General features: G+C 59.3%; 1 protein-coding gene across 3 annotated transcripts in view; it reads right to left on the bottom strand.

Moving 5' to 3' along the window:
* The window catches only part of PRDM16 (PR/SET domain 16), a 368,708-nt gene that overhangs the window by 237,624 nt on the left and 113,960 nt on the right, over window positions 1–17,124 (bottom strand). For all 3 annotated transcript variants that reach the window (XR_007728673.1, XM_050803184.1, XM_050803301.1), the window contains exon 2: window positions 14,087–14,436. Coding sequence is in view for 2 of the 3 variants with exons in the window: in XM_050803184.1 (XP_050659141.1) it covers window positions 14,087–14,436 (350 nt within the window). In the remaining variant the exon portion in view is untranslated. The remainder of the gene's footprint in view (window positions 1–14,086; window positions 14,437–17,124) is intronic.

The raw sequence follows: 17,124 nt of genomic DNA, 5'->3' as shown, positions 1-17,124 counted from the left end.
GGGGTCATGACGTCCTTCTGCCAGCAGAGACTTCAGTCATTTGGGCAGCTGGCCTTCCCCGGGGTCCCCACTCCAGCTAAGGGGTGACCCTGGACTCAGCTCTCAGCTTTCCACCTTCTCTTCCCCTTCCTTCCCCCTCCTCTTCCTCCTCCTCCTCTCCCTCCTTCCTCCTTCCTGCTCCTCTTCCTCCTCTCTTCCTCCTCTGCCCCTGGTTTGGCTCTTGTTCTCGTCTTCTCCCGTGGTCAGGTCTGAAGCTCTGTGCTGGGTCCACAGGCAGCACCATCAGGGTGGAGGCCAGGGTCAGGTGCAGGAGACACTCACCCTGTGACTCCCCAGCCCCGTCTACTCAGTGGAAGGTAGGACAAGCACCACTCTCTGCATTTCCAGGAGGGCCACGTGTGCCGGGGATACTTGAGTTGTTCTTCAGATCCCACACAGGACTTCCAAGCTATTTTAAAATCCACCTTAAGCCTAAAGGAGGGCCCTGGCTAAGGGCCTCAGTGGAGCCCGTGGTTTTCTGTGGGTGTGCAGGCTCCAGCCCACGTCCGTCGCGGCTGCAGCCGGCGGGCCAGTCCCCCAGGCCCCTCTCTCCAGGCCATTGACTCAGTGGTTGTGAGGAGAGCCTCTGCCCCTCAGGCCCTGGCACTCATCACGGGGATTGTTCCCTCTACTGGAAAGGCTGGTGAGCCTCAGCCTCTGCGGTGGGATACCATGAAGAAGGTCCCATGTTTGACTTCCAGTCTGATATATCAGCGCTCACCCGAGTGCAGCAGGGGTAAGTGAGGTTCCTTCCCCAGCAAGACCCTGGGATGCCTGGAGCCTCTGCATTCCCCTGGTCGGGGGAGAGAGACGGAACACAAGGACATCCCTGTGCTGGGATCACCGCACAGCTGTTCTGGAGGCCTCGAGGGGCAGGGTCACCTCTGAGAGCTCAGCCTTAAGACAGGGTCCACCGTGGTCTCTCCAGGAGGACAGCATGGTGCACGTGTCCACGTGGGCAGGCGCCAAGGGCCAGCAGAGGGGCTCGAGTGCAGCTAGGGCTCCTGGCCGAGCGAGACTTGCACTTCTCAGCCCCCAGCGATTCTTCATGCACTACAGAAGCTCATCAGAGGCCCGCCCCATGGGACGAGGATGCTTCAAGGGGGCCCAGCAGCTCCCGTGCAAACCTAGCTCCAGGAGCCAGGACAACTGGAACCTTCTGGAAATGGGACTTTGGCTGACCCAGGACCCTGAGCAGCCTCTCCTCCCTTCTTGTTCCTGCCTAGAGACCCTTGTTCCTGGGGTGGGCAGGAAGGGGAGGACCGAGCCGGCCAGCCTCTGCAGGTGGAACACGTGAGCTGTTACTGAGAAGCTCAGCGGAGCCCCACTGGCGAGGGGCTCTGGGGGCCCAGCCATTTCATGTTGCTTACGTTCACGTATTTCCAGCCTGGCTTGTTTTCACACTAGGTTTTATTTTTGTGCCCCTGCCCTAGGCCCCGAGACCCCCCACGCTCTTTGGGGAACACCTGGCTGTGGTTCCCCACCCACGGGCAAGCTGCTCGGCGGCACCCCACGGCCATTGGCAGGATCCAGAGGTGCCTGTTGAAACTGCAGAGCAACCAAGCATCCTAATCCCCCTCCGCCCCCACCCCGCACAGCACTCTCTCCAGCCTCCGCGGAGCGCCAGGGCTGAAACGAAGGCTGATAAATTAGTCTAGAGGGAAACAAGGCCGCTTCTACTTGTAAAAGGTCATTTCGACTTTGTTCTGGGTGAGGGTTTATCTCAGCTGCTGCCGCGACAGACAATGCCTGGGGCCTAAATGGCAGAAATCTTAGCTCTGCTCGTGAAATTACGGTGCTGATAAGCCGGAATGGACTTTAGAGAGATCTAAATGGGAACGGAGTGGACGTAGGTATTTTTGAACATGATTGAACAGAGACGACACAATGGGATGTACAATTAAACTGGGCATTAGCCCAGAAGGAAGGAACTCTGCCGACTCTGCCGAAAGCCAGACAAAGGGGGTTCCTGCAGCCTGCGTGCGGCTGGTAATCCCTGCCCCAGCCCGTGGCAAGAGGCGCAGCCGGGACCGGAGGACCAGAGTGGACGCACGAGAGCTCCTGGGCAGCTGCTGCTGGAGGCTGGTGCCATTCCTCATGCGGCAGGGGAGAGTGGGGCCCACTCACCAAGCAAGCTCACTGGAAAGCATGGCGGTGCTGCCCACGCATCCCAGGAGGCCGTGGCCCAGTGCCACGCCAAGCACTCCAGGTGGGCCCGGAGCTGCAAAAGCAAGAAGAGACCACGCTCCCCTGCACAGCAGACACGCTCGTGGCATCCTGGCAGCTGAGTAAGAATAGCCACTTTGAGGCCATTCTACTTACATATGTTCTAAACGACAGGAAAGGCCCAGCCAGGGGCATGCAGAACGCACCCTCCACGCAGGCAACGGGGCCGTCTCGCAGCCATTCTCCAAAGGGCCTTCTCAGGCACTCCGATAAACTGCTCACCCCAGAGAGACGCTGCCCTGGGTTGACCAGGCCCCTCAAGGCGGGTGCCTAAATCACAGCAACCCAACCACACTGCAGCTCGGGGGTCCAGAGAACGCATGGAGTGCCCCGCCCCTGTCCCGAGCAGACTCTCCCCGCGTGCAGGAGGCAGCAGAAACAGGCGGCCCGCAGGGGTGGTCCTCAGGTCGCTGCCCCTCAGCGGGTCCGTGAGTAGTTGCGTCCCCCTCATCTCTGGCTGAGGCCAAGGTGGCCCGTACCACCCTGAGAACACATTCCTACCCCAGCTGATGACCCGGCCCTTGAGAATTCGTGCCACAGGAGAAGCTCTGACCAGCAGCCAGGCCTGGCGGGAGGGCAGTGGGACCTGCTGCTGCCTCCTGAGGAGTATGAGGTTCACGCGTGCGTCCCGACCCTTGTCCCTGACCCGGGGAGACCTCTGTGGCCTGGAACGCATGGGACCTGCGTCTGACCCAGGGGAGGGAGGGCCACCCAGGAACTGGCCCACAGGCCTCAGGGGGCCTCCCCAGGGAGCCACCAGGTCATAGTCACCCACCCTCAGGAGGGGCTGCCCTCCCCACTCATTCTGTTCCCTGCGAAGTCTGCTGCTGGAAAATTACTCGAAATTAAAAGATCTCAAGCACAAATGACCTGTACCATAGATTCTTCAGTCTTAGTGGGTCCAGTTGCTTTCTGCCACCCTCGGAGGCCCACCACCTGACAGCACAAAGCTAACCCCAGCACAGCGTTGCAGGGACCGCACTGTGGGTGCAGGTACCAGAGGCGAATGAGCTGCTTCTCAGGCCTGTGCCAGCCCTGCCTGGCTCCTCCAGGATGCCAAGGCTGTAGGATCACCCAAGGGACAATCGGACTGAGTGCCTACAACAGGCTGGGGCCTCTCTGATGGCTGGGGGCACACAGGAGGGAGGGGCCTGTCCTGCTCACAGCTGATATCCAGGAGCTGCAGGGGCAGAAAGGGCCCGCCTGGGGTCGGGACCCTGGGCTCTTGTCCTGGGTCCACCCAGCCCGTGGTCCCACATGACTCCCTCCCTGGAGCCCAGTTCATAACTGCATTGGGAGGGGGAGGAGACGGTGATGCCCCAAGTGGGACTCAGGTACGACAAGGAGCCCCTCCTATCCCAGCCATCACCCCATGCCCGTGGGGCGTGTGGTTGGTCAACCTCTGGCCACCCTGTGTAGCTGTGGCCGGGGACGGCAGCCATGCTGATGAACCAGAGGTGTGAAGTCCACCCCAGCCTCAGCCGCTGCCTAGAGCCCCTGGGCAACAGTGGGGTCCCCCAGTGGCCCCAGGTGCCCTCTTCTTCGCAGCCCCAGCTTCTGCTCCTTCTACCTGCCCTGCTGAGGCCCGTGGTCAGGAAAGGCTCTGCTGCTACCCATCAGCCGCTGCACCTTCAGGAACAGCCTCTCTGGGCTCCCATGGGTACGGGAGGAAGTTAGTTCAGGGTGGGCCCCTTTCCCAGGGCCTCCTCCTGGGCTGGAATCCTCCAAGTGCCCCCACAATGATTCCTTCTTAGAATGCAGATTCCTGGGACCTACCCCAGGAACTCTAAGCCAGGAGGTAGAGAATGGGGCTGGAATTGGGTGGGGGTCTCACAGGCTGACCATCTGGGTCAGGAACCCCATGGGCTGAACCCATCTCTGGTGCACGAGCACCCTGGGGCCACTGAAGAACCCCAGCTTCAGGAAGGGGTACTGGGTGGTGAGCCTCACTCCCTGCCAGGTGCCCCCAGCATTCTCAGGCCCTACAAGGGCCCATGGGGCTGGGTTTGGGACCTGCTTTCAAAGAAGGGGACAGCAGCTCCTAAGAAAAAGTGGGGCTGAGGTCACGTTTATGACACAGAATTCCCCCGAGCCTAGAGAAGGCCATTGACTGTACTGAAGTCCAGTTCCAGGGCCTGGCTGGGTCACGGACCTGCAGAGGACAGAGCCATGTTCAGGCAGAAGCACAAGGCGCTGGGCCTAGGCAATCGGCCTGCGAGGCACAGAGTTGAGACTGCCCACCTACATGCTGTTAGTGCGGGCGGGAACCGGGTCTGGGCCCAGCTCCCGCTCCTGCTGGAGCTCACCTGTACCTCTCCCATCTGGCAGGAGCCTGGCTACCCCCAGTGAGCTCCTGCTGGGGTCACTGAGCGGGACCCCCACCCACCTCGGGGTCCCTGCATGGACAAACCTGGGGGCCAGGAGCTATTCCTTCCTTCTCGGCCCCAGGTTCCCCTGTCAGAGCCAGGGTGGCCGTGTCCTAATCACGGCACAGCTGGGAGGGTCCCAGTGGAGACAGAGCCTCACAGAGACCGGGGTGCACAGCAGGTGCCCGCCAGGCCGACACAGAGGCCACATGCCTCTGTCATACTCCCTTCATGTCCATCCTTATTTTCCCTAAGGAAGAAAGGGAGGAGGGAAAAGGGCAGGAGGCTCTGGAGCACCCTGTTCTCACAGGGAGCCTTGGGGAGCCCAGAGGGAGGCTGGGCCACGCCCCCACACAGAAGCCCTTCTTCCTCCTGCTTCTGGCAACCCTGACGATGTTTTCAGGCCTCTTGGTACAAGCGGTCGGTTCCTGAGTAAGGGTGGGCTCTGGGTGTCACTGGGGCGGGGGGCGTGTGGGATGTGATTGGCAAAATGCTATTTAAGAAGTTGGTATTCGCAGATGTCTCTCGAATATGAAAAGAAAATATTTATTTCCTTTTTCGCTTGTGAATCAGAATGCTCTATTTAAAGAAAGTCCCCTCTGCTGGGCTGCAGTGGAGTTATTACCCCTTAAGGAAGTAAAGGAGAGCCATCAGGGAGGTATTCTTAGTCATTCTCTCTCCTTTTTTCTAAAATTCCTTATATACCCGTGCCTCCGAGCCGGGCCGAAGATAGTGCAGGATTTCATGGCATTCTTGGGCTAAAAACGTCTAGGGCTGATGTCACGGTGCCGGGGGAAATGGGAGGTCTGTGCTGTGACTCCTGCATGGCACTGTCGGCTGCTCCTAGAGCCGAGGCCCATGGGTTTCTCTGCATCCCTGTCCCCATGGTGGCCTCAGGCTCCGCACCATCCCACAGGGCCCCGTCTCTCTCCAAATCCCGATGCTGTGTGCCCCGCCGAGCTGCCGGGTGCCGCCTCCACAGGAACACTCCTCAGAGCATCCGCTGACCGGCGTGCTCACGGTTTTAGACGTGCCGTGTTAGGCCTCCATAGAAATATCCAGAAGCTCCTGAGTGGGGAAGCGCGGCAAAGCTTCCTGGCGTCACGCAGAACTCTGCATGCAGAATGGAGCAGCAGAGGCGCCCAGAGCCAGGCCAGGTGCCCGGGCCGAGAGCATGCATCTGGGAACCTTGGAGTGAAAGGGCAGGCCAGGAACAAGTTTTGGCATCTAGACGATAAAATGCGGGACTGAGAATACCAGGCCCTAATGTGTGGCGAGCAGACGGTGGCGTGTGGTGGGGAGACGGTGGCGTGTGGCGGGGAGACGGTGGTGTGTGGCGGGGAGACGGTGGCGTGTGGCGGGGAGACGGTGGCGTGTGGCGAGCAGACCGTGGCCGGACGCTGCAGAGTCCAGCCTTGACATTATCAGACCTGCCCCAGCCTCCCTCCCTGAGACTAGAACCCGTGCCGAGGCCCCCGACACCTGCCGTGGTCTGCCCCTTCCCCTCTGTTGGAATTTAAAGGATAAGGAGTAACAGGGTGATCTAAAAGCTCAGCCAATGAGCGCCGGCTGCCCCTACGGCAAGCCAGTGAGGAGGGCTCATGGCGGGGCTCAGCTCCAGGGTGAAAGGGGCACGGGACAGAGAGAAGGAAGCACCCTGCACCGAGAGGTACCAGTGAACACCTCTGCAGGGCCCAAGATGTGCCGGTCGTCTGCTGAGTGACCAAATGCCCTCAACAATCATCCTAAATAGCCCCTCAGGGTGCACTGAGCATTGCGGAAGGCCAGACGAGTGCTTTGGGAGCCCTTGTTCCTCAGCCCTCCCACCTGTCCCTTGCCCGGCAGTCTGGTGCAGGTGCAGGACAGGACATCCAGGCGGGCTCTCCACTCCCCCTTTCTAGGTCAGCTGTTCTGGGCCCAGGCTGTAAATTAGGATCTCCTGGGAGCTTCCACATGTCTGATGCCAGAGGGGTTTGCCAGGACTTTGGGTCCAACACTGAGATGCTCCTGGGCAAACAGGCAGGTTGGTCGTCCTCCCTGGCTCCAGCCCAGCATCTCCGAGGCAGGCCTGGCACCTGTATTTCCCATGCTTCCCAGGCAACACCAACACGCAGTTAAGGGAAGCCCACAGCCCCCAGCCTCTGCCCTCAGGTCTCAGGCACCCAGGAAAGACTTGAGAGCCTTCCTGACCACCCCCTCCCTGAGGACAGACCGACATGTGGGAGGGGCACTCACTTTCACATTTTTCTATGCCCTCAGCAGACATTGTTGGGGGCAGGAGCTTGCACCTCCTCCCAGGCTGGGTGGGCGCACTTCCCAGAATATGCCTGAGCTGCGGGAGCTCTCTGGGTTGAGCCTTCCTTGCCTGCCATCCTGGGGTCCCCCAGAGCCGGATGGGATGGAGAGTGTGGAGGTCCATGACTGTGGACAGCTCCAGGGGTGCAAAGGGAGCACCCAGCCCACTGAGCAGTGGGCGCTGGACACATGAGTTCTGCTTCTACAGAGAAGGGCTATGTCAAACACTTCTGGGTTCAAACCAGCCTCCGGTGGCTGGCAGGTGCCCCTTCTTCCTGAATCCCAGAGCCACGAGGCAGCCTGAGGATCTCCTAGGAATGGCTAGACCTGGCACTGGTGGGAGCTGCTGCTCCATCCCTTTGGTGGCCGAGCAGGAGCCCAAAGCCTCAGGAGGTCAACCCTGGAGGTGGGGTGGGCAGGAAGGCAGCACATCCTTCCACAGCTGCAGGGAACATTGGTGACTCTCCCAATGCCTGCAACACACCCAGAGCTGCCCCCTTGTAAGCTGCTGTGTCTGTTGGGTACTCGCTGTCTGGCCGCTGCGTCTGCCGGGTGCTCGCCGTCTGGCCGCTGCGTCTGCCGGGTGCTCGCCGTCTGGCCGCTGCGTCTGCCGGGTGCTCGCCGTCTGGCCGCTGCGTCTGCCGGGTGCTCGCCGTCTGGCCGCTGCGTCTGCCGGGTGCTCGCCGTCTGGCCGCTGCGTCTGCTGGGTGCTCGCCGTCTGGCCGCTGCGTCTGCTGGGTGCTCGCTGTCTGGCTGGATCCTTCCTAAACTCTGCTGTGCACACGAACCACCAGGGATCTCGCTCAGTTGCACGTGGTGACTCAGTGAGTCCAGGGGGGGCAAGGTTCTGCATTTCCAACAAACCTGCAGGGAGGCCAGCACTGCTGGTGCAGGGACCACACTGAGCACCGACGTCTTGATGGAAACAAGGCAGCTGTGTGTGTCCGTCTCCGGGTTGATCTTGATTTCCTGTTTGCTCCTGAGGCCACAGGGACTGAAAGGGACTGAAGCAGAGTCCCAGGAGCCTCGACAATCCATCCGGGGCAGGAACTGGGGCTTGGTTAAAACGGGGTCACTTCTGCCTGGGCTCAGACCTATGGCCAAGCTCACCTTGGTTTCCCAGCCCAGTACCCACGGAGGGGTCTAAGTCCAGCTCCTGCACCAGCACCAAGCCCCACCCGCTGCCGTGAAAACTGTAGGAAGGTGGAGCCTCCAATGGGACCTCCTACTTCCCCAAACCCAGTCCCGAAACCCACATCCATCATGAAGAGATTGGCCAATCGGAACACGAGCGGGCCAGAGCGTGAGGTCTGGATGGAGGGACTGACTCCTTAGGGTCTCCTCCTAACACCCTGAGCCTGGTCATTAATCCAGAGCCTGGAAGTGTCTGTCCAGGATCTTCTGGCTCAAAATCCAACCAGAGCTCCCAGAGAAGCAAGCTCCGCAGGCACCCAACCCGCATGCCTCAAGACAGCCAGCTCCAAAAGCTGCTGAGCCTAGATGGGCTGGCGGCACAGATGACCCCCATCCTTAGAGGCCAAGGCCCTGTCTAGGACTTCAGGCAAAAACTAAGCTGTAGGGGGCATTTGTGTGTGCAAGCTCACACACAATCTCCTGCAGCAAGTCATGTTAATATTTACTGGTGAGGGGACGTTCAGGAGGAAGGGAGAAGGGGCTGGGGTTCGTGTGTGGGAAGGGGTGGTCTGGGTGATTCCCTACCCTGCCCTGTGGGTCTGGCCATATCGCAAAAACCCTGGAGCAAATTTGCCATTGCCCCTCCTGCCGTCGGACTGAACTAGATCTCAGCACGTGGGGCCCTCCAGTGCTCCCCGATACGTGGGGAAGCCGGTTCTGGGGGCCGCATGTTTATGCCTGCCTCACGGTGCCTTTAAAAGCCCATCATGGACATTTGTGCTGTGATGTCGGAGACTGAAGCCCCATAGCACTGCCCTTCCTGTTGTCCCAGGGAGCCAGATGCCTGGCTGGGCTGCCCCCACCCCACTCCATCGTTATCCTTTCACTTGGGACCAAAATGAACCTGCAAATGTGTTTCTCATTTCTCCCACTCAGGAACAGAAGAGCATCAGTATTGCAAACATATGTAGGGGGACTTTACTTCCTCCCAAATCCTGCCTTTCTTCAAGGCTTTCATCGAGTTTTGGATGAAATTCCATATTACATGTGTGCCCATTTCTCATCTTCTGAGGGTGCAGGCTGGGCTTGCTCTCACCCATCCCTGGCTGCTGTGTAGCTCCTGGTCCACAGGGGAGACTGGCAGGTCCTGGCCCTGCCAAAGACTCTCAGTGGGCTCTGGGGACCCTGGAGGCACCAGCTTGGGGGTCCCATGATGGTAGTGCCAGATAATTGGTGTGGCCTAAGGCCTCTGGGCTGGTTCCCCTGTGACCCCGGAGCTTCCCACAGGCCTTGGCCTAGACACAGAGCATTTGTTGATTGAACAAATAAACACACATTAATATTCAGTAAATAACGCCGGGGGTGAGGTCGTCCACTTCAGTACATTCTTCAAATAATTGAAACCCCATCAATTCACATTAACATTTTTCACCTGGCCTCTTAAGCAGAGGCAGAGGCACTTACTCATCAGTGTTCTGATTACAGGCGGGGCTGGTGATGCAGTCGAGAGCCTTTCTGGGGAGACACAGTCAACAAAGAAACAAGCAGACCTTGGGTGGGAGACAGTGGCCGACACACTGAGAAAAGTGCCCCCAGTGCCTCCCCTGGGGGTCCTGCAGGATCCCGCCCCAGCAGGCCCCGAGCCTCAGGGCCCTGGGCACACAGCTGAAGGCCCAGCTGGGGGCAGGTGGCCTCACCCAGCGCCTCACCCACTGCCTCCTCCCTCTGGGCTGCCACTGGGCAGCCACCTCTTAATTAGCAAAACAAACAGCACGATGATAAATGTCAGATTTACTCAACAAATGATCAAAACCACTGTTTTTGCAGACCCCGGGGTGATCAAATGCCCTCACGGGTGATTTCCTCCAGGCAGGTGGGCTCCGGTGGCGGCAGGCGGGGTGTGATATTTGGGAGGAGACTGAACCCGGCTGTGTCCAGATGGAGGAGGCCAGGCATTTCGGGTGCCCTTCCTGATAAACCCCCTCCCTGAGACGAAGCTCAGGGGGCCCTTTCCACACACCTGGGGCACATACACAGCCACGCACAGGGTGAACCCCCAGGTCGGAGGTGGGGCATCTGACTCAGGGCACATCTCAGGGTGCCCCACAGCACCCAGGAACAAAGCGGGTTTAGTCAGTGACTATTCCTAATACATAGGAGGGAAAGAGGAGGGGGCAGCTCTCCCCACCAGCGTCAGCCTCGGTGTGGAAGGAGTGCAGGCTTCGAACCAGCGACCGAGGCCGGAGGAAAGTCAGTTCCCAACCCCCACCCTCATTCCCACTTTGCTAACGGAAAGCTCCCGCTTGAAGTCAGGCTGCCCCACAGCCTTGAACCCAAAGCTCGTGGGTGCCTCACGTGCTCCCTGCCCCGTCCCTCATCCCCAGGGAGTCGTGCTGTCATCTACGTCAGCCCCACGTCAGGGAGAGAAGGGCCCCGACCCTCCCCAGTCATCCCAAAGCCCAGCGTTGCCTGGAAGCGTGTCTCTTGTGATAAAAAGAGAAAGGAAAATCAACCTTCTCATTTTATTTTATTTCAACTGAATTGTCCAGAACAAGAACTTTGTTCTCAGAGTAGAAAGAAAATGGTTTCCACCGTGTCCCAAAATGACAGTAAGAATAATCCACGTTACTGTTATTTCAAACCTGTCCTTCGAGAGACGCACACCCTGTTCCTGCAGGGGCTGCTACCCGGCGAGATCCCTGTGCTCACGCCACTCCCAGATCCCCTCTCCTCCAGGGGAACCCCGCTTCTGAGCTCAGAGTGGCCACAACACCACGCTCCTGGCCACCACGTAGGGAGGCCAAAATGACACCGATCCTTCTCGGATTTTGTTTGTTATCTTTGCTAAAATGTCATTACTTGTTCTTTTTCAGTAAATAAATACTGTGGACATTACAGTAAAATCAAATCACTCTGATTCATAATACTTAATTACCAGTGTGAAAGTGAACAATTATACACACGAAATTCAGGACCATCAGAGATAACACACACGCATGGGCCATCCCAGGCCTGACCTGGAATCCCACTGGCATGACGCTGGCACCCCTGTTTTCCTCTGACCCAGGCCTGACCTGGGATCCCACTGGCGTGACGCTGGCACCCCTGTTTTCCTCTGACCCAGGCCTGACCTGGGATCCCACTGGTGTGATGCTGGCACCCCTGTTTTTCTCTGACCCAGGCCTGCTCTGATCAAGCTCACTGCAGAGGCGTGGAGGGAAAAGGGCTAGCAGGGCCGCCTGGTTGGTGTGAGTGGCTTGGGAAGGGGACTCAGCAGAAGGTGCTTCTCGTGTCTGGAACTACAGAGGGATCCCAGCCCTGAAGCCTGGTGCTCCTTTCCTGTCTCAGGCCCCTGTTCACGGCACTCGGAAGACAGGCCAGGCAGTTGGCAAGAGGAAGAAATCCTCAGAGAAAGGGGCACCCGCAAGTCACTTCTCCCTCCAGGGCCACCTCGGGGAAGGCAAAAACCCAAAGGGAAATGGCAATCAGCTCTTTCGGGACGCGTGGAAAATTCTGGGAAGGTGGCTTAGGGGACGATGTCACTTTTTCTGCCCAAAGGCCCCAGCTGAGGTGGCTGGAGGTGGGGAGAAACCTCCTTGATTGACGGACATCGCTCATTTCAGGCAGTTGGGGCTGCCACCTAATTTCCACCCCCTGCTTCCTCCTCTCTGTCCTTCACAGAGGAGGTGGTGGCTTCCTGCCCAGTTCCAATGTCAGCTCCCGAAGGCACCGACGCACATGGCTGCCCCCTGCCCCATCTCATGGAAGTGACAAAACCCAAAGGTGGCCCCAAAGCCAGGGAGTTGGTGCCCGAACGCACAAGGAAAACAAGGTCGGGCGAGATCCTGCCGGGTGCGCAGGGAGCACCGTTTGAGGGCGTCGGGGGGAGAGTAAATATTTCTAAGCACCAGCAGGAGGGGTATCTGTCAGGTGGCCACCGTGGAACAAAGCCCTCCGCAGAAACGGGAGGTGCACCGTGGGGAGAGCGCGTTCCCTCACGTACACACACACCAGGGATAAACACACCGCAAAGTCAACAGGCAGCGGCAGGCAGCGGCGCAGCCTGCACCGGGCCTGGCACCACACGGACATCGTGATATGGGCCATTTCTTTTTTTAAAAAAAAAGCAAATAGAAACTTGTATCAGAGTACCCAAGAACAAAGTCACCTGAAGGTCATCCAAAGTGCTACCTGCAGGGCCCCTGGACCTCTCACATCCACAAGCCACCTCCTAATTAAACAGTCCAGACCTTTCTAAGTGTGAGGGACACACAACCTTGAATTCCTTTCCCACACACCAGGGAGGGCGGGACAGGGCGCTTCTGCCAAAGTCACTTCCACTGCACAGCCAAAGACGAATGTTGCTACCAAAATGCTCTCCTTGGTCCCATGAGGGGCCTGTAGGGCCATGAAGCTGGGCAGTGTCTCCACCGAGGTCTTCTACTCCAAACTCTCTCCCTGTCCTGTCTAACTGGTGCCCCTGGCTCCTGGCCAGTCCCTCCTGAAGGTAACCTGACCTTGGGCCCACACTCACTGTCCTCTGCCTCTCGATGGAGGGGGGTGGTGCGCCCGGCCCACAGGTGCTGCTCGTAGAGCTGCGGCTCCCACCCTGCTGGATGGCTGCGGACTCTGCCACATGCTTTTCTTCAGGCACCGGGACCCCCATAGCTCTATAATTAGCGGAGGGGGGAGCTTTAAGCTGACACTCAGGGAACAGCTTCTGAGTCTCCCTATATCCTTGACGAGGAGCCACACAGGACTCTGTGAGCTACCAAGGACCACACCTGCCTGCTGGGAGCTGCCGAGGTGCCCTGGTCTTGCCCAGGGAGGATGCACTTAGCTCTGCAGGGTGCGGGCAGCCTCTGGCCCCCAGGCTGTCAGTGTTCTTACAAAGGGCTCTTAATGCCGTCAGCCCAGGGAGGTGCTCAAGGGCTGCTGGAGGCCACAGGGGCCTCCCCAGGGCCCATCTGAGTTGGGGCAGGCCTGATAGTGAGCATGGAACTGGCTGGGGACTTCTCCAGAGTCACGAGCGGCCAGGAGAGGAGGTGGGCAAGACGCAGGATCCTGCCCCCATCCATCTGGGGTTCCTCTTCCCTGCTCAGGCCATTTGCCCATGAGGAGCCTACCTCCATCTGGGCACTTCAGAGGCTGGGAGGCACAGGGGAATCTGCCCGGTGTTCCCATTTTCTACCCAAGCAGCAGCCCTGCCAAAAAGACCACCGACAACTGGCTGTGTGGGGCCTGCAGAAAGGCCAGGGCCCACCAGGAAGTACACTTTGTGTGGGGGGTGGGGCTCTTAGTCCCCATGGGACCACTCGAGGGCCCCCAACACCGGTGCCTCGCGTCCCTCACAGCCTGGGTAGGATGCTCTGGGTGCTCCCCGCTCAGAGCCGTCCCAGGGACGCCCTGTCTCCTGACCCCTGCAGCAGGTTCACCAGGCCAGCTCCAGACCCTCTAAGGCCGGTCACATCGTGGTGGGAAAATTTAAACAGTCAGCCATCCCTTCCAGGACGGGGCCTGTGCCCCTGGAGCTGGAGAAGCTCGGGCTACTCTCAGGCCACTGGCTGACCAGGGCAGGCGGGGAAGGTGGCAGCCGGGGCAGCGTGGCCACCAGGTGTGATTTGTGAGCTGCTCCACATTGCCGTGGCCTGGAATGAAGCCCTGGAGTGCAGCTGCCTGTTCTGGGACTTTCTATGAATCTCCCTGCCCCGCCACGATGGCCGCGTTCACGCCTGGGATCCGGCGGGAAGCATGGGATGTTTTAAGACATGAGCTCATGAAAGACACATTTCCGGGAGAGAGTGGGCGTGCCCTACAGGGCTGACAGGCACCCACGAGGACCTCTGATGCTTTCTGAGTCCCGTCAGGCGAGCTGCAGGATAAAATAGGCTGGGAAATGTGACATTTGAACGCTCTCTCTGGCCGCGCCTCCCGCCTCGGGCAGTGGCTGCTCAGCCCGGCTTTATAAATAGATGGAACACAAGATAAATGGCCGTGATCAATCATGCTCAGGCGCGATTGCTCACCTCCCATCCGAAGTCCGTCTCCTTCGCCGCCGCCCGGGGCACCACCACGCAGGGGCCCAGCCTCTCCCCGGCTTCCATCTTCCTCTTGGCCCAGACCCCCAGGCCGGCCCCCGGGATGGAGGACTCTCGGAGCTCGAAGTCCGGTGGGATCGGAATGTCTTCAGGAATGTAGACCGGGGCCTCGTACGGCGAGCCCTCCTTGGGGGTGAAGTCCTCGCTGGTGGGGAAGGGGGACGGTGGCCCCACGGGGATGGGCGACATGGCACTGTCCTCGGCCTCGTCCTCTGCGCTGTGGCCGGCCAGCAGGTCCCGGTCGGGTTCATACATATTATTTACAACGTCACCGTCACCTAAAGGAGACAACGCAGCGTCAGCCTCTGCAGCACGTGCCCCTCCCGGGGTGTACGGCTCAGGGAGTGCAGGGGACTCGGGCGTCAATGGGGACCGAGGGTGCTCAGGGACCCAGAAGGCCCGGCTGCCACCTCTGCCTGGGATATGCCACCTCCGCTCCACCCTGAGCCAAGCTGCCATCATTCCACGTCAGAGGCTCCGGAGGATGGGATCCCACCAGGCTCCACTGGGGCCAACCTTTCTGATGGGGTGGCACAGCCCAGCACACCCTGGCTCCCCCAGCCTGGCTCCCACAGCCACCTGAGGATGCGCCGGCTGGTCCCGCCCTAGGGGAACTAGGGAAGGAGCTGCCAGTGCCTGGCAAGCTTGGCGACAGCCGGTGAAGCCGTCATGCGTGGCAGCTGACCCAGGGCTGGCTGATGGTGAAATATTTGCACCGGAATATTTCAAATGTCCTCTGTAGTCTTGGAAATCACGGACGGCAGAAGTCCTAAGTGCCTGGGAGGACTCAGAATTTGGGTGACTGTGAAATGTGCTCAGTGCTGCTTCCTTGCACTTAGGCCGCAGCCTGGACATCCCCACACTGAGGCCACAGCCTGGACATCCCCACACTGAGGCCACAGCCTGGACATCCCCACACTTAGGCCACAGCCTGGACATCCCCACACTTAGGCTGCAGCCTGGACATCCCTGCATTTAGGCCACAGCCTGGACATGCACTGGGGTAGGGCTGGCTGGGTCTTGGGGAGGCTCGTGGAAGTTCCTGATGATCTCGACACAGGCTAGGAAAAGGCCTGCTGAGGTCACGGATGTCGGAGTCATGGGGCCCCAGGTCACCCTGATGATCTCGACATAGGCTAGGAATAGGCCTGCTGAGGTCACAGATGTCGGAGTCACAGGGCCCCAGGTCACCTTGATGATCTCGACACAGGCTAGGAATAGGCCTGCTGAGGTCACGGATGTCGGAGTCATGGGGCCCCAGGTCACCCTGATGATCTCGACACAGGCTAGGAATAGGCCTGCTGAGGTCACAGATGTCGGAGTCACAGGGCCCCAGGTCACCTTGATGATCTCGACACAGGCTAGGAATAGGCCTGCTGAGGTCACGGATGTCGGAGTCATGGGGCCCCAGGTCACCCTGATGATCTCGACACAGGCTAGGAATAGGCCTGCTGAGGTCACGGATGTCGGAGTCATGGGGCCCCAGGTCACCCTGATGATCTCGACACAGGCTAGGAATAGGCCTGCTGAGGTCATGGATATCGGAGTCATGGGGCCCCAGGTCACTGAGCTGAGCAGCAAGAGGGTGCCCAGTTTGTCTGTCTGGGGTAGACCTTTGGGGTCCGTCCTAACAGAAGGTGGGTGCCAAGAGAGTGTGTGCGTGCAGCTGAAACTATAGCAGAGAGTAGCCCGAGGCACTGGGGGAGATGGGCAGGGGGAGGGGGAGTCTGGACAGGAAGAAAAGCAAAGCTCTCCACCGAGTGCAGCCAAACCAGGACTCAGGCAGGCGAATGTTCACCGTGGTAGATTCACCATCGCCAAGGAGGAGGGCGGCCCTGGCACGTAGAAACAGCCCAAACATGCGTCACTCGGCGTAGGGCCGATGAGGGGGGAATGAGTAGTGGATGGTACCACCCTCTCCAAGGAGGAGCACGGCCTGGACCAGCCCCGGACATGCGGCACTCGGCGTAGGAAGCCGATGCAGAGGGTCACACCTGTGGCACCATCCCTCCCCAAGGAGGAGGGCGGCCCTGGCACGCACAGCCTGGACCAGCCCCGGACATGCGGCACTCGGCGTAGGAAGCCGATGCAGAGGGTCACACCTGCCTGGCGGCGTTTAGGTGACTCATCCGGCACAGGCCCCCAGAGACAGACGCAGGTGGGAGGCTTCGGGGACTGGGGTGGGGGTGACAGCGAGAAGCCCAGGTCTCCTTTCGGGGTGATGAAGTGTCCGGGAACTAGAGAGGGAGCGGTCGCACCTCTGGGTGAACGGCTCAGTGCCGCTGAATCGCCCCCTTTACAGTGGTTGAATTCTGCCTCGATAACATAGAAAAGGCAGATGTGAGTGTTAGTTAGGTGGGGAGCAGTGGGAATGGGCAGGAGGTGGGGTGAGCTCCGTCACCGTGACCTGATCTAGATCTTTCCACGCAAGCCCCTCCTTCTGTGGCTGCCTCGAAGACCCGGTCCCGCTGGCCCTCGCCTCCCGGCCCCCGCCCCGCACCCTGACGTTGGCTGGGCACACAGAAGCCTCCAAGGAGACCAGAACTTTTAAGTACAGGGAAAATGACTTCAGATTCCTCACACTGGTTGCAAACAGATCAGCACAAGAAAGAGCAAAATGCTTTCTTTCAAAAGAAACCAAAGTCTTGGGGGGAAAAGTCGCAAGGAAAACACTTATTTAATTTATCAGCATTCAGAGAAGTAATTATTATGTTTTAAGTGGCCAACGGGTCCTTTCTAATTGACGCGGCGGATCCTTTCAGAGACGCAGCCACAGAACTGCCGCTGTTGTTCCTCCACCCTAAAGACCTGAAGTTGTTTAGGTTTGAAAGAACACCCCCATAACCCCCGCCCCACTGACTGTGTGCGGCATAAAGGTAAATTGGGGGGGGTAATTAACATGGCATCTTATTATTTGGAACTGGTAACTGCACGGAGCTCGCAAACAAAGTCGGGTTGGAAGCCAA

The sequence above is a fragment of the Macaca thibetana genome, chromosome 1, assembly GCF_024542745.1.
Source record: "Macaca thibetana thibetana isolate TM-01 chromosome 1, ASM2454274v1, whole genome shotgun sequence".
Classification (NCBI taxonomy): Eukaryota; Metazoa; Chordata; class Mammalia; order Primates; family Cercopithecidae; genus Macaca; species Macaca thibetana.
This window is presented reverse-complemented; position numbering and strand designations above follow the sequence as displayed.